This window comes from Argiope bruennichi, chromosome 9 (assembly GCF_947563725.1).
Source record: "Argiope bruennichi chromosome 9, qqArgBrue1.1, whole genome shotgun sequence".
Taxonomy (NCBI): Eukaryota; Metazoa; Arthropoda; class Arachnida; order Araneae; family Araneidae; genus Argiope; species Argiope bruennichi.
This window is the reverse complement of record NC_079159.1, coordinates 59732710-59756091: the sequence shown is the minus strand read 5'-3', so window position 1 is coordinate 59756091 and position 23382 is coordinate 59732710. Positions and strand designations below refer to the sequence as shown.

General features: G+C 29.2%; 1 protein-coding gene across 2 annotated transcripts in view; it reads right to left on the bottom strand.

The window, feature by feature from the left end:
• Nucleotides 1–780: 780 nt before the first annotated feature.
• LOC129983630 (trithorax group protein osa-like) overlaps nt 781–23382 on the bottom strand; it is a 125051-nt gene continuing 102449 nt past the window's right edge. The window contains exons 7-18 of one of the 2 annotated variants that reach the window (XM_056093165.1): nt 22681–23271; nt 18680–19032; nt 17553–17591; nt 17265–17453; nt 16940–17141; nt 15197–15740; nt 12641–12920; nt 10827–10892; nt 10089–10305; nt 6805–6873; nt 5091–5314; nt 781–3941 (exon numbers count right to left, since the gene is read on the bottom strand). In XM_056093165.1, the coding sequence (XP_055949140.1) occupies nt 1743–3941; nt 5091–5314; nt 6805–6873; nt 10089–10305; nt 10827–10892; nt 12641–12920; nt 15197–15740; nt 16940–17141; nt 17265–17453; nt 17553–17591; nt 18680–19032; nt 22681–23271 (4973 nt within the window). In that variant the 3' untranslated portion in view covers nt 781–1742. The remainder of the gene's footprint in view (nt 3942–5090; nt 5315–6804; nt 6874–10088; nt 10306–10826; nt 10893–12640; nt 12921–15196; nt 15741–16939; nt 17142–17264; nt 17454–17552; nt 17592–18679; nt 19033–22680; nt 23272–23382) is intronic. The other variant, XM_056093166.1, reaches the window with a different exon arrangement.

Sequence of the window (23382 nt, the reverse complement as noted above, 5' to 3'; positions counted from 1 at the left end):
TGAAAAACATAGTTACTGTATTCTGTTTAGTATCAATATAACATATTTTACAGATTAAAATTTTAGAATAAAAAATCTAGCTTTCAGAACATCCAGAAATCTCAAATGAGTTAAATTATTTTAAAAATACACTGATTTCCCCCTCCCCAATATCTATATTGCCAAATGTATCATATTTATGCTCAAGGTAAGCATTTTAAGTAGCATTTCTATAGCACAGTCTCCTTTTCCCTTTTGAAATCAATCACAATAGTTGTTACCAATAAATAAAAAAACCACCGTAAATATTGCTTACAGTAAAAAGAATTTTACTTTCTTTCAATAGTTTCCAATAATTTTTTTAAAATTTCACATTAAACTATTAACTATTACATATAATTTTAAATAGCATTTAATTAAAAATATGTTTAATAAGGCAAGTTTTAAAAAAAGTGGATATATTTTTCTCTTTTCTATATGGATTCTTATATTACTATACAATTCTTATTAGAAAAGACTCAAAACTTTACAGCAATTTTATGATTTTTAATGATCTTGCTCTTATGTTGCAGCTCATGATTATAAATAAACAACAAAAAATTTAAAATATGTTTAAACAACATTCAAATTTTTCATATACTAAGTTGTTTAGTGAAGAACATAGTTTTGCTATTTATATTCAAAGATGTATGGGTTTGAAATTAATAAGCTATACATGTATTATTTTTGTTACAATGAAATATGTGTTAGTTGTTTATTTTTTAAATGATCAAATATGATAAAATAAAAAAAACTACAAAAGCAGTTTTCCTGTACATTTATTCAATGATGATCATCAGACATATACATAGTATAAAGCTCTTGCACTCGTAAATACCAGATATCAAAGAGCCGACAGAAATCCTGGACTGAAACCTTAATAAACTGTTTCACTTCAGCTAGATGCTGAGAACAATCTAAGCACAAATGGGTTAGCATTTGAAAGGGATTTATTCAAATGCCCGTTCAAACTGCTGTTAATGTAATAGAGTTTGATTCCTAAAGTGCTTTTCGTAATAAAGATTTAAGATGAAAAGTCACAACACAGGCTCAGCCATGGATATTTCTTGTCAAAGTTTTTTTTTTTTTTTTTTTTTAATACTTGTGCTTTTGCCTAAGCTGTACAATATCGAGCATGCGAAGCTGGCCACTCACATCCTAATATTAGTCCTGTCGGGTGGAGAAACGAGGAAAACACTTCGCTACTCATACCTATTTTTAACACAAGTGATGCACCCAACCATGAGGTAATGGGGATTAAAATTACAGTGATTTATATCTACAAAAGTTATCATTTATCTTTGCTGATGCAATGTATATTTAGCTGTACAATGATGAGAAACCTTCACGCATGTACACATGTGTTGCTGACAGTTTCACTGATGTGACTGCATACAATGAGTGACATGGTGCCAGCTAGCCCTGAACTCCACAGCAATCAGGGATTAAAACGAAGACTCGCCTAATGAAAGTTGAATTACACATACACAAATGCAGTCTTGCTTTAGGTTTTCAATAAATAATGATAGAGGGTTTTACTGCTTCAGTCTTCAAAGCAAGGCTACATGACAAGGTGTTATTTCACAGATCATTTTCCGATGGTTAAAAGGCATCTGTTTTTAAATCTTTTTTCTTTTTTCCAGCATTTTAGCCTCATGTGACCACAGATAGGATTTTTGTTTGAAAATTTGATAATTTATTCCAAAATTTTCTTAAGCCATTCACTACGTGGCTGTTTCATCTGCCAAAGGAGCGCAAAGCTTTTCACCATTCGTAAAGCTTGACGAATCATCTCCTCGTGAACATTCAAACAAAACATCTGCAATGATGGATGCCACACCTTGATCTAAAATCTGAGACATGACCAGAGCCAAAAGCCGTTGCTGATGTTGTAAAAATAATGTTCTATTGCTGGGTACTTTTGCAAGACACCTAAGTGTTCCAGCAGCTCTCCTAACCATGTCCAAGGTAGTACCCATGAGTTCAGGATTTTCCCTGAGTGCATTGATTCCCTGTGAGTTGGCCACTTGTAAAGCACTTTGTTCTGCTTGTTCAACAAATGTTATCAAAAGAGGGATACAAGTGCCTTGAAGAGCTATGGCCCTTGCCATGCTGCTATCAGCTTGAGACAAGTTGGACAATAAGACAACTGAGAACTCCCTCAAAACCTGGTCCTCATTACGACTCAGCCACTTGGAAAGCAGGGAGAAGAAACGATCAATCCTCTCCCAAGGAGGGGTGGCCATCATGAGGTCAACATTGCTCTCCAAGACAGAGAGTTTGCTCAAAGCCTCCAGGGAGAGTCGTTGAGGAGAGAGGACGGAGTGCGATGGCTGGGTGGGAAGTGGATCTTGGGCATAGGAGGAGGGACATGTAACCCAGTGCATGAGGCCGTCCAGAATGGGAAAGCTAATCTCTTCAGGAAAGGGAGCCAGATCAAGTTGTCCAGCAATATTGGCTAGAGTGACTAGCGTATTTTCACGGATGATGTGCAGCATATCCCACCACCATTCATGTTCACTGTTTAGACTGCTGCAAGAATCCGCAATGGACGCATTTTCGCCTTCCTCGTCTCTATCATAATGTCGCTGGGGCGGTTTTCTTGGAGAATGCACATGATGCAAGAGTAATAATCTTCCCATGACAAGTAAGAAACCAGAATGTTTAGACATCTCAGTATCATTTCCAGGCACAAATGACAAATTCCTTAATATGGATGAGACAGCAATGCAACGACGAGCAAGAGAGTCCTGTGCGTCACTAATAGTACATAAAGATGGTTCATCTCTAGTGTAGCATTCATCTTCAAGATCTTCGAGTGCTCGCCGTTTACGACTTGGAGAAACAGGTCTAATTTTGGGGAAATTACTTTCTGTGCTTTCATCAGCAGGTTTGTTTTTGTCCTTCTCATCTTTCTCAGTGAGCCTTTTTGCTTCATCTATTTCCATTTCAGGGTCATTAGTCCTTTCACCATTTTCAGATATTAATTTAGAATTTACACTTTCAGAGGAGTTCGTAACTTTCTCTTGGTCATTTGAACTTTTTACAGATCCATTTAATTTTCCTTCCAAAGATTTTTCTTGAGAAGAAGATTTCGAGCTCTCGCTGAGACTCTCATCTTCCTCGGTATCAGATCCACATTCTTTTTTACAAAATGCATTTTCCCTAGATTTCATTTTTGATGAACTATTTTTTAGATGGGATTTTTTAATATCTTTCAGAAGTCTTACAAATCTCACACGTTTTTCAGTATTTTCAAATTGAGTCTGTATGTAACCTGTATATTCACCTCCACCATGCTGCCAATGACTGCTACCACTGATAAAGCCTTCATGGACATCCCATTTCTTATCTGGGTCAAATAAGAACAGTGCTTGCTCTTCTTGAGTCCTTACTGTTTTTCTACATCGTGTTCTGTAAGTGAAATTAGTGGAATCCAGAATGCTAGTTTTATCACCACTTAAAACACCACTATTTGATATTTCAGGAGACGAAGGTTCCTCAACATCACAGTCTAATTCATACCACTTTTTGACACGTTCCTTCCTCTCTTGAGGATTCACCATAAATCCCACTTCCATGTCTCCCACCAGATCAAAGATAAGGTTGAGACATCTGCGATAATGGTCCATGAGCACTTCCAATAACCCCTGCAGATGATTGAGTCCAAAATACAGGACGGTGGCATCATCATGAATTAATATTGTCAGTACATCCAAGGCCCAAGTGCTCTCACCCAGAAGGCCAGACTTGAGAGCCATCATGATCCTCCAGGGATCTATCGGAGAGATGTCCTTGGCCAACAAACGCCGCCGTTTAGTGATAACAGGTTGGACTGCTTCCACAGTATCTGGTGGGAAGATCACTTCTTTACGTTGAGATGGAGGAGTGTACTGAGGTGGAGGGCCAACACCACCATGAGGCTACACAAGAGGAGGGCAAATATTAATATTCACAAATTAATATAAATTATCAATATTCAATAGAATAATAGCTCAATTTGATAAAAAGTGTATTAAGAATTATTTCCAGTTGCTGCATTAAAATTTTTAAAAATAATTTTGTTGTCAACATATAGTTTAAAAAAATGTGAAAAGAGATACATACTAAAAAAGTTCTATCCTATAAAAGAGTTAATCTCATTTGGGAACCAATAATATAACAAATCTATAGCAAAATATGCATAGATTGTATGACTATGTATAAATATTTTCAGGTAAATAAAAAAAAAAGGAGAAGAAAGGATGAAATAAAGCATCATACAGTACATTACAGATGACAGGAAAGAGTTTTAGGAATTAAACTACATAAAGATAAATTACATAAATATCAAATTAAGTACTTACAGATTATTAAAAAAGTATATTACCAGCTAAAATTTTAAGACTTTTAAAAATCAACATTGAATATCAATACTTTAATGTTTTTGATAGAGATGTCACAAACAAAATTCATTTTATAAATTAAATGAGACAGCTATTTTTCTATATTAAAATAAAAATTTAACAAACAATACTCTGATTTTCAAATTACAGATAATGTAAGTAATTTAATTAATTCATTTAGTTTGCAGCTTATTTTCTGTAACACCAAACTTGTTCATGGCACAATAGAGAGATGTCACAGTACATATTTACCTAAAAATCATGCACAAATAAAAGCCTAGGGAAAAAAATGTGCCAGAAAGTTTCCTTATATTTCAATTTAATAATATTGTTTAATTTTTCATGCTGTCCCAAAATGAACTTAAAAAAAAAAAAAAAAAAAAAAGACATGAATAATTAACAATAACAAAACTTGCAATATGTTCACAGAAATCATGGCAGAAAATAGCTGCATTATCTTAAAATCTCTAACCACTCAATTATTTTGATGGCAGTGTTAATATTTGAAAAATTAATCATTAAAGTGATTGAACTGACATTTACATAAAATCGATATATTTCTAAATCTGAAAAATATTTTTTCCATGCAATTTAAAAAGTACATACATATAAACACAGATTATGTTTTAAAATTAATAAAAACCATTTGACTGCTAATAGCTTAAATTTAAAAAAATAATAACTCACCGCCATCTTATTAGGCCCATAACCTCTAGTCATCATTTTGGGACCCATAGATGGACCCATGTGGTGGGGATAAGGCTCAGGTTGTGGACCTCCATATCGAGACCAAGCTGCACCACCAGGTTGTGAAGCGTTTTCTCCATGCCTGGCCATTTCCCAATTTTCTCGTTGACCAGGTGGGTACTGATTTTGGCCAGATGTATATGATCTGCTATCACGTGGCCAGCCTACAAAATAAAAGAAAAAAAATATGAAAACTTTAAACTTTAAAAAATACTCAGCATCTTAAAAATATTGACAGTTTTGGAATTAACACTCCCATAAAGATAAAATAACTTAAAGCAATTTTTATAAAATCTTTCATTTTATAAGCAAAATTTGTAATATACAATAATTTCAATAAATCAAAAAAAGGGGGGAAGAAAAGTATTGATGGAAGAATTTAAATTTCTCTCAATATAACTACTTGAAGACTTTTAATTTATGACAAAAGAAATCTTGAATTTTTATCTATGGTTTTTTTTAGTAACATATGTGTCATAACTTTTATTAACTTCATTTTCATTATGTAACTAAGAATATTCTTGGCACATATATATATTTAGAAATTCATATAATAATAATTTTAAAAAATGAGCAATTTTCTATGCAGCAGTTTTCTATAATTATGAAGTTTGACTGCAAGTGTGACTTATACAAAAACTTAGTTAAAGAATATCAATTTTTTTTTAATGAATGTTCTCTTTCAAACAAGAAAATGGATTTGACTATTTCAGTTAACATGACTCAAAATCTGCACAATTAAAAACTACAACACAAAGAAAGCATAATTTCACAATCGCTTTTACTGAATCAAAGTAAAACCGGGAATATGCCAGTCATTTGATACATCAGAATTCTTTTCAAATTATTATTATGTTTTCTTCTCTTTCTTTTTTTCTGTTATAACATACTCAAAAACTTATTCTTTGTTTAATTGAAATTTTTCTTTCAAACCTTTTTGTATAACAATCTAATTAGATGCAATATATTAAAGGTTGTATATATTATGAAAGGAAAAGTATAAAATTTTAGCGTAAATGTTTTTGTCAACTATTTAGTTTGATTATATCAAGGCTGAAAAAGAAAATTAATTCAAGTATATTATTTATTTACTTCTTCAATTTTTTCTAATGATATGTTTCAAAATAAATTTCAGGTTGACAAATTTATTTTGTATATACTAAATAAAGAAAGTTGAATGACTATTTTTAAGAGAACTATATCTTTTCTTGTGGCTTGCATTATCATAAAAATTACCATTTAAGGGATTCTCACCTTCTGTTATAACCAAATAATAAATATTTGAAAAAAAAATTAGCGGAAAGAAAAACAAAGAAAATTATAAAATATAAGAATAATAAAACCATTATTACTGATATAATAATAACAAGCAATTTGAAGAGAAAGAGAAAAGTGTTATAATAGCTTCAATAGTATTTTTTTCTACAATATTACCAAAAATTGTTTATTCTTAATTATATCTATATAAGTATGAGCAAAATGAAAAAGAAAATTTACTAAATAACTTTCAGGATTCTTAAAATTGCCAACAAAAATACATTTATATTATTCTAAAATTATTTCATCCAAGATTACAACTATATTGACACGTTTTGAATTATTGTTGCTGTAGATAAATTCACACTAATTTTTTTTTTTCTTTTTTTATCTATACCTTGTTGAGGTGGGCCAGCTGCCTGAGGAGGTACGCCATGAGTGGGACGGTAAGGATATTGACTACGATCTACAAAGTAATAAATATAATTAGAATCTCATATCTTACATTTTAGTAAACATGATACAAAATTTCTTTGGAAAGGAGGAAAACATGCATAAAAATTATGCAGTTTTGAATTATCATTGAAGTTCTTCCAAAATTAGTTAAATTATATATAAAACTAATAAATTTCTTTACATAGAGACACTGAACTCAATATAAGGTCCCCCCCTTTTTTCCCAAATAAATTAATAGATGGGTGTGTTCAAAATATAAAAATAAATAAAAATAAAAAACATTTTATACACAATCAAATATATTTAAGGGATGTAATTATTAAAAGGCTAAAGAGAAAAAATTCACAAAAAGCATGCAAAAATGTTGAATTAAATAATCAATTTACATTTAAAAAACCCTATCAAAACTACAGATCAGTTGGCTTTCATATTCATTTCAAAATATTTATAAAAATAAGAAATCAATACCATATGATTTTTCTAAAGACACGTTAAGAAATATATTGTTCCAACACAAATTTAAAAGTCTATCACACAGTAAATATGAGAAAGCAGCCAGTACTTTATAGTAAACATACTTAACTAGCCAACATTTTCTTTAATGGTCAATAGAACTTTGTGATATATCTCAGCCACATCACTAGCTTTAAATAAAAAATTATAGGTTTTTCATAGGTATGATTCAATAGACATTTCATAGTTTGCCTTCAATCAGGATCAATCACACTTGTACAACAAGCAGCATCAATAAGTCCATAAGAATCAAGTGCAGAAGAAATGTTCACAACTTCAGAACCCGTTTTTTTAAAAGTAAATATTTTTCTACAATTTGGTAACTTTTCCAGATATCTTGTTAGTTGTTTCCTTTGACACTAGCTTTCCAATTGCTGTTGATTGCTTATCATTAAAATTATATATATATATATATATATATATAATGCTAAAATTTTTTTATTTGTAATTCCTTGCTATTAAATTCATGTTTTATAGAAATTTTTGCCCATTTTATCTTTAAAATAATCTTATTTATTACAAATGAACTGCAGATTTCTTAAAAGGCAGGGGAGGGGGGGAAAAATCAGAAAGCGGGGGAAATCCCAATCCAAATAAGAAACTTTTATATAAATATTTAACTAAGAATGGAGAATTTGAACAAGCAAGACAGTGTGGGAAACAAAATAAAAATAATAATTTCTTCTGGACAAATGACAAATTTTAATTCAATTTCTGAGGGATAAAAAAAGTAAACTGACAAACCAGCAACTTCACAACAAGATTCGACAATAATTTTAGATCATATTAATGTTGTAAAGCAACAAAAACTAAAATCTAACAGTCATCATGATTTAACATTCATCTTCAACATTTCATGAAAATTTAAGCAAATAATTCATACTCAACATAAATAAGACTGAGTAATATCTCAATTTCTAAAAAGCAGAATATTATGAAAAATATTTACAAAATCATAATTATATGTTCAAATTAAGTCAGAAGTCTAATATAAAGAAGATCTATACCAAACTATTAGGAAGTAAATTTTTTAAATTACAGCAAATTTTCCTTAATTCAATTTCATACATTTAAAAAAATGTCAACAATTTATATTTTTATCACATGTAATCCAAAATCAAAAATAATAGTTGCCTTAAATAATTTTCCACCCTTTATTTTTCAATCCTTTGTCGAAAACTACTATTGAAATTAACTAATTTTTTTCCACAATTTCCAGTTATACAACACAAATTTCCGTTAAAAACTTTTACATTTACATACTTTTACATTATCAGAATATCAACAATAAAATTTAATTCTTTACAAATCTCAGCATGTACATGTTAGGACAATAATACAAGAGTTGAATGCATTTGAAAAATGTACAGAAATATGTACTAAATAAAAGTTTTTTAAGGAAAAACCTCCAGTAATTAATAAATTAATCTACCAATTTAGATGAAAAAATAAAAGAAAAACTAAATTTATAAAAATACAATTTGCATTTAAATAATAAACTTTTATCTTTCCTGAGGAAAAGAAACACCTGCTTTTGAGATTTAAAAACAAAAGATTTTGCCAAGATTATAACTTTTTAAAGAGCATGATGAGTTTTATAAATTGTAGAAATATCACACATTTGTTTCTGATTTAACAAATTTTGCAAGAATGTTTATTTTACATGGAAAAGAAGAATGAGATATTTCTCTTTATCTTAGTTCTAAGGGAATTTTTTCAGACTTAATTAATTTTAAAATAACAGAAGGAAATACAAAAGCAAAACTGAGCCAAAACACTTTTTTTTATGACCAGTAAGTATTTAGATTCAATTTTGTAGTCAAAATATGAATGCAATAATCAACATAAATAGCATTAATATTTTTCTAACTTTTTTTAAATACTAATTTATAAAAATTATAAAATTGTTATGCCAATCTTTATTTAATAAAACCAAATCCTTTTCAATTGCTAGTAAAAGTTTATTAAAACTAATTTGTTCAAAAATTGATTTATGAAAAAGGTCCATTGAAAAATCCAAAAAATAATCATAGTTTAAATCAGTGATTAAATATATATTGGAATTTAATTGGCTACATGAATAATAGCACAAGATAGTCTAGTCATGGAGCGACTAGTAAATGATTGCACAATCTTTTTTTGTTAGCACATGCTGCAGCGTATTCAGGGTGAACAATGAATATAATTGGCATTTGACTGTGGCTAATTCCTTACTTAAAAGCTAAACAATTTCAAAATCTGTGAAAGTATTAATTGTAAATAATACTTGCATATGGTTTTTAGAGATATTAAATGCAGTAGCGTAATGTGTTTACTGGTACAGCTTATGCAATTTTCAAACTCAACAAGAATGTAAAAGTCAATAACACAAATAAATCAAAAGATTTTTAATTAAAATGCAACAGAAAGATGATGGGAAAGTATTAAAATTTTTACTAATAAAATATCTTGGACTTTTATAATACAGAATTTAAAAGTACATGAGATTTCTATTTCTGTGTTAATACAGATTTAATTCTATTAAAATGTCTTTAAGGTTTGTGATTCTTATTACACAAATCTTTTTATAATCAAATTTTTTATAATAAAGAACTTAAAACAGTTTAAGAATTGTTTTTTTTTTCAAATTAATATGCAAACAGACTAAATAGAAATGAGAACAATAAAATTTTATAATAATTGCTATAAATTGAATAAGTGCAAATATCTTACCAGAATAAGGAGGTTGAGACGGTTGCTGAGGATAAGAACTCATATGATACTGATCCTGAACAGGACCATGAGGTTTTGAATAGTCCCCATGCCGCTTAGGACCCATAGAATACATATCTCGCTGGTACATATTACTAGGCATATTGCTAGGAGGAGCAACTTTGTTAGGAGGTGGCATACTTTGGCCATACATTCCCTGCTGAGATGATGGATAGTTCTGGAAAAAAAAATGTAATGATTTAAAAAAAGTTCTCAAAAACCGAAAATCCTTGTTCCTTTTAGTGAGAGTTTTGTATAAAAACAATGACTATTTTACAAATTTTAGAAGACTGCAAAATCACTTTAATTGATTATTTTAGCAGACTGCAAAATCACTTTAATTGATTATTTTAGCAGACTGCAAAATCACTTTAATTGATTATTTTAGCAGACTGCAAAATCACTTTAATTGATTTCTTTAAAAAATTATATTGATTACAACAAAGAAATAATTCATTTTCTTTTACTGCAATAATAAAATAAATTTCAAAAAGCACAATAAAATATATAACAGCAAATATGCAAAAATATAAGAGCATAAAGGCATAAGAGTTTATAAGCAAATTTGTGCCAATAGATCACACATAAGAAAGATAAATATTGGTTAATAGCTGCAGGAAAAAATAAACCATATTAGCAACAAAGTTGTAGTGGTTAGTGTAGCGTTATGGAATGCAATACTGATCACTGAAGACCTACTTGAGCAGTTTGATTCTTAGGTAGAAGCCTTTGAATAAGTGTTGACTGCAAACGTGACATCTGGGGCTGTGAATAATAATGGGGCTAAACTAAGATTCTTAAATAAACATAACTTCTAAATCCAAACATAATTAAATTAAGAGAATTAATTTTGATAATCATGTATTTATTATCAACTGTGAGATTAAAATATGTAGACAGACTTTTTTAAAAAGTTGATACATTTTTTATTAGAAATGATAAGACTTTACAGTATGACATAATTTGAAATTTTTATATGAATTTCTTCATGCTTGAAATGGGACACATAGTTTACACATTAATATATATATATATACATATATTTGTATCATAAGAAAGACACATTAGGTACAATTATGAATGGAACAGTATCCTAAAATATAGAAGCAAAAAATATATACTTTGCAGCACTGCAATATTATATAAGACTTTAGTTGAAAGTCACATGTCAAACTGTAATAAAAACTTGATTATATCTTTAACTTAGTTGTGTTTTCCTTAAGACAGAAAATATAAATTAATAAACATTATCTATCAGCGAAAGAATTTTATCATTAAATGGGTGCCTCACAATTTTTTCATAAATAAATTAATGCATCAGCAATAACGCTGAGAGAAATAAATATTTCATAGAAGAAAGGTACATTTTAACTTGCAATTCTTTATCAACTATTTAAAATTACTTTTAAAACAATGCAGATCTTTTGAATCATTTGAAAGCATGCTCTATTAAAATTATATACATGTTAATTCAAATGAAATATTTGTTCATTTGATTCATTTATCCTTGTTCAGTGAAATGAAATAATGCATATATATGGGATTTTTAAAGTAAAATAAAATAACTTAAGCTTTTTATGCTTATGTAGAAAGTCATTAACACAGAAAGAATTTTAAAAACAGGATGCAGTTGACCAATGATTTTAACCATCCAACTGTGTTCAACATGTATGCATGTTAATCTAAATCTTCATTTTGGTGTGGTTTTCATGTATTCATACATAGTGTTAAAAAATACATTCTTTGTTAAAGAGGATATTCTCTGTACAATGTATTGTGTTTAACAAAATTAGTTGATTATTTCCCCAATAATGACTGCAACAAGATTTAAAAAAAAAAAAAAAAAAAAAAAAAAAAAGCAATTTGTGAAGGCTCTTAGTAATTTCTGGTACGTGGAAACAAATAACAGTTACAAGTTAAAACAAAAATCCTGGATTTTGTTTTAACTATTGTCTACATTGATGTTGTTTGATTAAGTTTAGCTGTAAAATCTACAGTTTTCTTCAGAAAATATTACCCAACCTGTATATCAACTACATCATCAATATTTAAATATGCTTCTTTGGCAATTTTTAAATTTTCAATAATAATCTTTCTAACAATGAAATGTTACTTTTTCATCTAATTAAAATTTGCTTTACTGTAATTTTTTCACAACATTTGTAATGCAATCATTTGCATTGCATTCAACGTGTATATACATCATCCTTTGATTTTGATTATGTACAATATGAAGGACTTTCAAAAGTAAATTGTGAAGTTAAGAGCTTAAATGCATAATTAAATCACAACATGATACTCCAAAATAATTTTTGCAATTATAGATATCCCTTACTCATATATATATTTCCCTGACAGTATGTTTTTAAAGTTTAAGCAATATATATTTCGTAAAAAAATTATTTATAAATGGAATAGAAAAATTATAAATGGAACAAAAAAATGCAATAAAAAAAACTAACACAATTAAATAATAAGAAGATAAGATTCCAAAAGGTAGTTTTTTAAATTACCTGAAATTCAGAACCTCTGTAAGAATCTGGTTGTGCTGAAGAATAAGGTGACTGAGCAGAAGGTTGGCTATTAGGATACTGGGAAGGTCCCAGAGAGGGACGCCCTTGATAAGACCCCATCGGTTGTGGTGGCATGTTGTCTCGGGCAGACATGGGCTGACTTGGGTAACGGTGGGGTGGGTAAGGAGAAGATTCTTGGGTTGAAGGACCTATCACAGAACTGTTGGGAGCAGGTGGCCTAATCATAGGACTTGGAGGTGCACTTTGTGGCTCTGCAAACCTGCAAATAACAAAAAGATCATCAATAAGCATACTAACTACTGATGTAGTATATAATAAGTAAATTATATCAATAAGATACTAATAAAAGTAGATGATATTCAGAGATGTAGTAGATGTATGCTGTTTGCTAAACAAATATATGAACTCAGATTTTTAAACTATAATTTACAAAATTCAGGACATATTAATCTCTTCCCTCCCATTTATAGAAATGAATTTGCCCCCATTTCCATTGTTTAATACTTCACTGTAAATGCTTACATCAAACCCTTGAGTTTCCTCCTCATTTAGCAATTTTATCATTCTTCTTATCATTATTCTTGCAACATTTTAATAATCTACACACTAAAATAAATTTATTAGGTTAATTCTGGGAATAAGAAAAGAGGTCTAAAACAATGAACAAATTATAGACCTAAAATTTTAGAACAATCTGCATATGCAAGTGCATTTTAATAAAGCAATAAACATTTCGCTTTTCTTTTTTATTTGTGATTTTAGCTTATGTTTATACAAAACTAGCACTAGTGGAAACCATTTCCAAGAAAATAGAAGTTTGGCTGGAATATTTCTAGTAGATACATTATTTACTTCTTCTCAGCTTGTTTGCCCTAAATTTAATCAAAAATTTAATTTTCAGTCATTCTATCTCTTCATTAAAATCCATTATTGATAAGCAAAAAGAGAGCAAAGCCAGGACACCAGGAAAAAAACAATGCACTCCCATCAGACATGACACGGGCTGGCAATTAAAAAAAAAAAAACTAAACTTCATAAAATGATTAATCGTGTGAAATATCAAGAAATATAATTAACTAAACAATAAAAAGAACAATTTTTTTTTAATCTTTAGATATTACAAAATTATAGAATAATTATCTAAAAAGAAATTAAACTCAAAACTGATAAAATTCAATTCTGAAGACACTGAAATCTATAGAAATGTATCATATCTGCCCATTTTCCCACAGCTGTACATTTGTTTCAATAGTCACTGATGCTCAAGAAGATTCCTTGCGAACAGACCACATGAGTCAACATCCTCCAGGCACCTTTTAAAATTTGTGCATTGGCTATATGCTAGGTTATTATGCTAGGCTATGCTGCATACTACGTTATTCAATATGGTGCCAGCTGAATACTTTCATGATAGTGAACAATGAAAATATCATGCAAAAGTAACATCCTCAAAAGAAAATACAGAGACATTTTATCTTAGCACCCAGAATAAAGAACTTTTTGTATAATTACTCTAAGTACTCTTTTGTATAATTAACTGTAAGTCATAAATTCATCAGCAGCCTTAGCAATCATTAATTATAAATCCTGAAAATTAGTAGGTCTTGAGAGGAGATTTAATTTTTTAGTCACTACTCACTTCTACAAGCTTATTTAATAAAATATAATTTTCAGAATTCCTGTTGTAGTTAATTACCAATATAATGATAAAATGCATTCTTTATTTACAAAATTGAAATGCTCAAACAACTAACTTTATAACCTAATAGTCAAAATCTTCATTTAATTAAGCTTCAGAAACAGATTCAAAATATATTAAACTGAAACCAAATGAGTAAAAATATTGAATTAAGAATGAAAAGAAATAACTGTATGCATCCTATTCTGCCTTCAGTCAAATGAAGGATTAAATCCAGAGATTATTCAGAAGACATTACAATCTTTAAAACATTAGAATGCATTCTTTGGAATTCTAAATATCAGGATAGAAGAGACATAATATCATTTCAAAAAAGACTTATGGGAAATGTAGTTAAGAATGAAATCTCTTCAGAAGAAAAAAATCTGTAAGAATACATTTTCATTAAATTATGCAGACAAAATTTTATTCTAAAATGCAACATTACATTGAATGGAAGGGAGGAAAAACAAATTAGTTTTAAAAAAAATTATGCAGAAAATAATTCAAAATTAATACCTTTGGTTACTAATAAAAAAAAATATCTAAATATTTTTTGAAAAATTATTCTTTAATTATATTATAATTACCTTATATTTTTAATGTTCGATTTTAATTAATATTAACTCATTTAAGGTAAAATAAAAATTGTATTAATAATATATAAATTTGTACAACAAAAAATTATCTTTGAATTCCCTACCAAAACGAGGAATTTTTGAATAATTAAAATTAAACATATCAGTTTGTTTAACAAAATTATGTACAATAATAAAAAAAATATCAAAATGATTTTAAATTAATAAAAATAAAAGTAATGAGAATTTTTTACATCATTTTCTCAAAGATAAAAATACCTTTCTTGATCCCCACAAGGAGTTTGATAAGGAGGATACTGAGAAGAATTTGAAGGTCCTACAGTTCTGTTGGGAGGGTATCCACCAGGTGGTGGTGCATAAGGATCTGGCACCATATTTCTGCCACTATAGCTCGCTTCCGATGAAGGAGGCACCATGGTGTTGGGATATTGATCATTATAAGGCTCCTGTTGCCCAGACGTGTTACTGTAACCGAACGAGGTAGAAGGCACGCTCGGCTGGTTACCAGAATAAGGTGGCATGTTGCTGTTGGTATTTGGCTGAGAGTATCCATAATTATCGCTAGCATTGTGACGAGGCTGATATTGAGAACCTTGCATATCATCGCTAAAAGGATCCATGGCTCCCTCTGAGCTGGTATGGTTTACCATAGATGAACCTGAGTGGTGCATTGGATCCTGATAAGAAGGATGGTGTCCAGGACCAGGATATTCAGATCCAGGCATCATTCCTGGATGGGGTCCAGTGTTAGGTGGGTATCCTCCCGGATATGGACCAGGATAGCCATCTATCATTGGGCCACCTAGTGAAAAAAAGTTATACATTACATAAATTTACAATAAATAAATAACTATACGCAATACTTTAAAAAACATCTAATCCAATATTTACTGTGGTTCATTTTTTTGGAGAAAGATGCCTATTTATATTAATTTTATTAATTTCTACTTATTTAGTGAAATTTTTTGTTTCAGTTGTTGTTTCTAAATGTTGAAGTGGCTACTTTAAAGTTAAGAAATTAAATAAAAATGTCTGCAACAAAAAATAAATAAATTTCTATTTAAAAAAATTAATTCCAACTAAACAAATTTTAAGTTTTCTTCCCTTTTATATTTCATTGATGTTAACTGTTGATTTATGGCCACAGAAAAAAATAAGAATAAAGTGAGCTTATGATGAATTAATAACTTTTAGCCCACCAACTATAATAAAAAAAAAAATCACCTGCAAAGTAGTTGAATGCTCAACTCCTAACATACAGAAAAAAGTAGGAAATAATATTTTATATTAGATATGGTGGTAAATCTTTTTTTTTATTTTTATTAGCTCCAAATATTAATTTAACCTATTTTATTGTAAATTTTACTAACACTATACCTAGCCTCAATTGCAACTTTATCTAAAAATTATGAATTAATGAATACCATCATATTAGCATTGCAACACCATTTAATGCAAGAAAATGGGATAAAAAAGATAATTTCTTTTTAGATAAGTGCATAGAATATAAAAGTAAGGCAAATAATAAATTGGTTAATAGACACAAAATAGTCAGTGCAATTTGAATCAGAATCCATTATAATCTAGAAGTATGAGAGTTGCTTTTCAGAACAATAAGAAATTCTGAACAAGGACTGTCGATGCAACATACTAGAAATTTTGATTCCCCAGTAATTTAAATATAAATCTTCTCCAACCTGGTGCATGCACAGAAACAAATATAGGCTCTGTTTTTTACTATCAGTAAATAACGATTTTCATTAGTTGCCAATGATTTTTCATTCTACTTTAATAAAAATACCAAACTGCCATTTTCTATAAAAATTACAGATTTATATATTTAAAAAAAAATGCAGTTTTAGAATAAATTTTCCTGATTTTCTTAATTTTCCACAATCTTCTAAAATTCCTAAATAATTCCCAATCGGTTAACTACACTGTCTATCAAATAATAAAATACATTTTAAGTCATTTATTTTCAATGAATTAATAAATACATACCAGCATTTTTGACATTCTTTTTTCTAGAATTAGACTCCAGACTACTAATTAAAGGTACTGGATCAATACCCCCTCTATCAAATTTACATTCAAAGGGCAATAGATGCTTGATGTACTGCTTCCTCAGAGTATATGCCGCACTTGAAGAAGCACCAATACCAATTAATCCTGCAATTTCTTTCCACATTTTACCTTTCATCACCTAAAAATGTAAATTATTAATAAAATGATATTTAATGATATAAGTAAAAAAAAATGTATTTTTTTAATAATCATGCAAACTACTGATAAAACAGTACAATTAAAAAAAAAAATTAGAGCTTACCTCAACAAAACCACCCCTTTCTTTACAAGCCAAATATAAACGATACAAATCGAGTGGTTGTTTGCTAATGGTAGGGCACTGAGAAAGTGGTGTGCCCCTTTCTTCCTGATACATGATTAGTTTATCCAAAAATAATCTTCTATCAGGATCATCAGACAAGTCATACAACTTAAGCATTCCATCTGGACGCTGAAATAAAAATAAACAGCAATGTAAATATCAAGAAACAAAACTTAAAAATCATTTGAATCATAAAGTAACAAATTTGAAATCAATAGCAATAATTACCTTTATTGGGTGATGATCATAAGGCTGGTTATTAATAACCTATAAATAAAAAATTAAGTTTGTTGAGAAAAAAATATTTTTTAAAAAATGGCTTTAAAATATTTGTAATAAAAGTTTAAGAAAAGTTATGAATAAAACTGCCAAAATTGTACTTTTGAAATTGCCAACAGAACTCATTGAAATTAACAAGTTCATGCACAGGAAAGCGATAGTATATATTTTTGCTGTGATGCAAAATGATTTAAATATTATAATATTCAAATTCATAAGATATGTATCTATCATGTATAGGCATATGTTTTTATTTTTAAATTATACATTTTAAAATAACATTTAATTGATTCAATGAACATTTTGAATTTTCTTTTTTAATTAATGACTAAAAATGTCTTCAACTGAATAAAATGAAAATTCAGTATTTTTAAAATATGATTGAAATAAAGAGGAAAAGAAAATGACTACCAAATATGATGTGAATGTTAGAAATTTTATAAATAAATTAGGATGGCTACAAATAATAGATGTAATTGGATATTAAAAATTGTGTAATTATGCAATATTATTTGTTGGAAGTGTAAGTTATAAATCTGCATAAATGAATATTTATTATTGATTATTTACACACAACTATCATTAAAACATGCAAGGGATCTATCATGGCTTTTATGCTATGATAAAATGGAATTCTATAGGGGGGGGGACGAAACAATTTTCATAATTAACGCAGGCAAAAATTTAGTCTTTTCTAATCCATTTCACAATTTGCATAGATTAATGTGTTCATACATTACTATTGCAGTACTGAATTACATTTATACTACTTTAATATTGCAAATTACTAAACATTTGCTTTGTTTTAACAATATTTTGACTTATTTACAAATATTGCACCTAAATAATAATGAAATAAATTTTCATAATATTCAATCAATTTAATTTCAATTAAAACATTAAAACTTATAAAATCAAATTATTCATTAAAAACTTTATCTTGTAATTTAATCTGTAAAACAAATTTGAATGATTAGAAATAAAAGAATCAAATTCAAAGAGTAGCATATATTTTAAATGTTGACCTATAAAATAGGGCATTCATTCTACATGGAGCATTGTAAAGCAAGACTTACCGGACTTGCAGGTGTCCTAGGCCAACTAGGACTGGAAACACTTTCAAATTCATCATGAAAAGAGGACATAGATGCTGCTCCAGGTGACGGCAATGTATTTGGTGTCGGAGGATGAGACATCACAGGTTTGTTACTTGGTTTTGGCGTTTCCACCCTCTCTTCCGGTAATGAAGAGGAAGCAGAGGCATTGGATGCCTGGCTCCCTTCGTCCATGACGGGAGGTGGAGGGGGTCCTCCCATGGAATTGCGAACTTGAGGGGATTGCATCATGTCTGGCACAGATGGACTGGATACTGTTACTGCCGAAGGTACTGGACTGCTGATGCTCTGTGTCACTGTAGTTGGTGGCATGCCTGAAATTTAAAAGGCAAAACAAATTTTAGAAAGGAAGATGCAATGATTTAAAAAGATTTCTTTTTAAGTTAAAAAAAAAATTAGAAAGAGGGAAAATTAGTGCACAGAGTAGCAAAAATATCAGTTTTTTTTTTTTTTTTTAAATATGCTTGAATTTGAAGCATTATGATAATTATTTTCATGCAACAATAATCTATATATTTAAAATAAGGAAAAACCAAACAAGAAATTACTAAGCTACAAACATTAATTCAATGTTATCAATTTTTGTTTCATATGAAAGACTACAAGCCTAAACAGACAGCCTAAATAGATCAGCAATGGCTGTCCACTCTCTTTCATTCACCATTTACCAAATATTCCTTAAGAAAATGATTATCACAAAGTTTGCTAGTTCTCAACCTCAAAAAGAGGAACAATTTTGCCAATTGTTAGCACTAATTAATTTTTTCACTTTGAAGTATTAAAAAAAAAAAAAAAAAAAAAAAAAAAAAAAAAAATTCGAATTATATACCATTATTACGAATTAACATTACACTTTCTTTTGTTGTGTTACGATGTGTTCATTAAATATAATTGACACAATTAATTTAATCTTTCTTCCTGTCATCATCAGCAACTATATAAATGCTATTTATGCAGTCATATCAGCCAATTTTGAAGAAATATATCTTAAGAAAACATAAAATAACTATTCTAAATCACGACTTTGTAATAATAACTAAGCATTCTGACTAGTGAACTATATTTACAAAAGTGGTTAAATTAATTGGCAAATTTGTCCAATAAGCGGAAAACTCAGTTTTAATTTTATTTTACAATATTATTTGAAAATAGAGGCAATAAGCATAGATGACCATTGATGTAGTAACAAACATAGGTCAAATTGGAACCGATTCGTTAGCTATTTTATTCACTAGTTATGATTGGGGAACCCTGACACACACACAAAATACAGTAAAATGGTGTTTTTGAGATTTAAATGCATGATGATAGAGAGCAGATGAAGCATTGAAGATAAATGTAGATGTCATTAACATTCATACAAAACAGAAAAGTGGCAAAATTAATACAGCGGTTGTGAGGCCTGTCATTTGGTTTTGCTAATTATATTAAATACATAAATAACTGATGAACAGCAGGTGGTCAAAGGCAGCTAGTATCCCTCCACTGAAATCAGATTGAAACATATATATATATATCCTGTCACTTTGACACAAGGTAAGACGAATAAAAATATTATTTCAAGCAAATATTTAAGTATAAAAAACTATTGTAACATTTGAAAATTATATAACTTTGATATTTGCTACACATGAAATGAAATATGAAGGATACAATATATAAGTGGAAAATATTATAAATGGGAAATATGTAACGCAAATAAGAGGCTTTTCAAAACAAGATTGGTTACAAGATTTTTTAAGTATGGATTTTAGGCAATTATAATCCATTCATTAAAAAAAATGCACATTCAGTCTGTTTTAACATGAATATTACTTTTAATGTATTTTATAAAATGAAAAAAAAAAATAATAAAATGAGATGTAAATTATTCTTTATGTAGACTCTAAATATACATGTAAACATGCACTTTAAATTCTAGTATCTGAGAAAAAAATCAAATAATTGTTAAATTATTGTATTGTACTGTTTTCTTACAAGGGAAATATGAAAAATAAAATAAAAAGGGAAATTAAACAGGAAATTATATAAAAAAAATATTCTGCAAAGTTGAAAGTATTTATATTGTGATCTTATGAAGAAGGACTCCATTACATAGTATGTAAATATGTTTTCACATACAGATGCCTCTACAATGATGCCATAACATAAAACATGGCTGATATGAGATAAATTTATTAAAGATTCAAGGTATTCCATTCAAAACTTTGTCATATATAATGTTTAGCCCCTAAAATGAAATCGATTTGCTTCATATTTCATGCTTTTAACTAGACTTTATTACACAGTGGTTTGTCGGATATAAAACATTTGACTATATTTTAAAACAGTTATGCAATAATAAATGGGATTTTTTTTAAAAATCTATTGACACTTTTTTCATTTTGAAATTATTATATGTAATGAATTCAATACTGCATTTATATTATAGCATTACAAAATGCAATATTTATTTAGCATTTCTATAATTGAGATTTAACTCAATATGATAAAAATATTATGATATGATCACTTATGATCGTTATGATAATTTTTTCTATACAATGAAGAAATAACAAAAACACGAGCTACAATTGACACCCTCACTGATCAGGAAAATCCCTCAAAACTGTGTCTATATAGTTCACACTGAGCATCTCATTTTCTAAAAGCAAAATTATTAATCCACTCATATGCTATAAAGAAGTAGTCAAACTTTTGTAGTAGTTTTAATTTGGAAAATTTTCTTCTACTAACAAGTGGCACAGAAGTAATAATTAAGATTCTTAAAATCAAAACATTAGAAAATTATCTATGAAACATTTAATAGTGAAGTAAAAAAATCTTTAAAACAGCAGCATACATTTTAAGGGCTCTCATCAAACAGCTTATTTCCATCCACATCATATTTGATTTTGTCGGTCAAAACTATACAGATTTAAACAACACTCATTCTTTCTCCCTCAGATTTGAATTCACCGCTATACTATTTCATTTGATTAGTTTCTTCCAATAGAGAACAAATTACTTTATTTCAAATTACGCAGAAGATTACTATGAAATCGACTTTCCAGCCCCAACAGGTTGAAATTTGCTTTCAAGTTTCCTTACTCTCCTTGGACTAATGTCAGTTGCTAAAAGCTCTATACTGATATTCCATTTATCAGCCAGCTCTTTTGCATCTGTTATGATCTAACTTGCACTATTCACTTACCTCATTCCTTGGACTGATTTGGCAAACTACTAAGTAAATTCTCTCCCCCGCTCCTCTCCTTTAATTTTCTATTTATTTTCCAATGTATGAGAGATTATTTGAAGTAATGAATAACTTTATGTTGTAACTTTAAATTTGTAACAATTATTTAATGGTAAAAAATTATTAAAACATTTGATAAGTTTTATTGTTTGAAAAATTTATTATAATTATTTTTACAGACCACCAAGCAGTTGTAATACCAGCAATAAAATCTTTGTGTTTTGACTTCCAAATTTCCCTTCAAATTCAAAATTCATTTTAAATATATTTGTAATCTGAAATACAATTCACCTTCTCCTTTTTGGGTGAGTGTGTGTACATATATCTTCTTTGAAATATGAAATTGGTCATTTTCTTCAACAGAATTACAATCCAACCAAAAAGTATTATTTATTTGAAATACAAGCAAAAATATATCAAAACTGAATTGAAAAATACAGAATTTTCAGAATTTACATTTAAACCTTTTATAATATTTTTGCTGATTCTGCCTCTAAGGTTTTCTAGAGCAACTTATCCTGTACAAGTAGTTTTTCACCATGTATATTTTTGCCTGGTTCAAATTAATATTTCTCTAACATTTAAAAATTTTAGAAGAGGAATAGACTTGCAATTTTGCAGGTCTATTCCTCTTTAAGCAAATCTCGTAAGGGAAAGGAGGTGACAAGTATAATCATACCAGAATTTATAGGGAAACAGAAAACAAATACTATTTAAACTTCCTTACCAAGAGAAGGAGCCTGAGTAAATCCAGCAGGAACCATAGAAGGTGGAAGTGAACCATCGCAGCTTGAAGTATTTCCAGAGGTAGGAGGTAAAGAGCCTTGGCTCATAGATTGAGAAGATGGAGTGCTGGCTGGAGGAGGCATGGGAGTATCTTGACTACTGTTAGGTCCAGGAATGGTAGAATTGTAGCTATTGTAAATTTTCTGCTGCAAATGCTGGCGCAAATACATTGGTGATTGACGTGTTGGATTAGAAGAGGCAGCGGCAGCTATCACAGCTGCTTGCGCGGCAGCTTGAGCTCCTGCAGCAGGTGGTGGCATACTAGAAGCTTTTGGATACTGATTAGGTGGAGGCATCATATTATTCATAGGGTATCCAGAAGGAGGTGGTCCAGTGTTTGAATACTGAGAACTGTTGTAACCACTAGAATTAGGAGGAGCAACATAATTAGATGGTCCAGAACTAGGATGAGAGGGCATTCGATGTGGAGGCATTTGAGACTGTGAAGGATACGTAGGGCCAGGATAATTATTTTGGGCTTGACTGCCATAATTGTGCATGCCAATAGAGCTAGGTGGACGATGGTAACCACCTATTAAAAAAAATAGGTAAATCACTAAGACATTCGTAACAATTTTTAAGAATATTGTATTATAATTATTTAAAAAATATTATGAATAAAAAGAACAAAATATGTTATCAT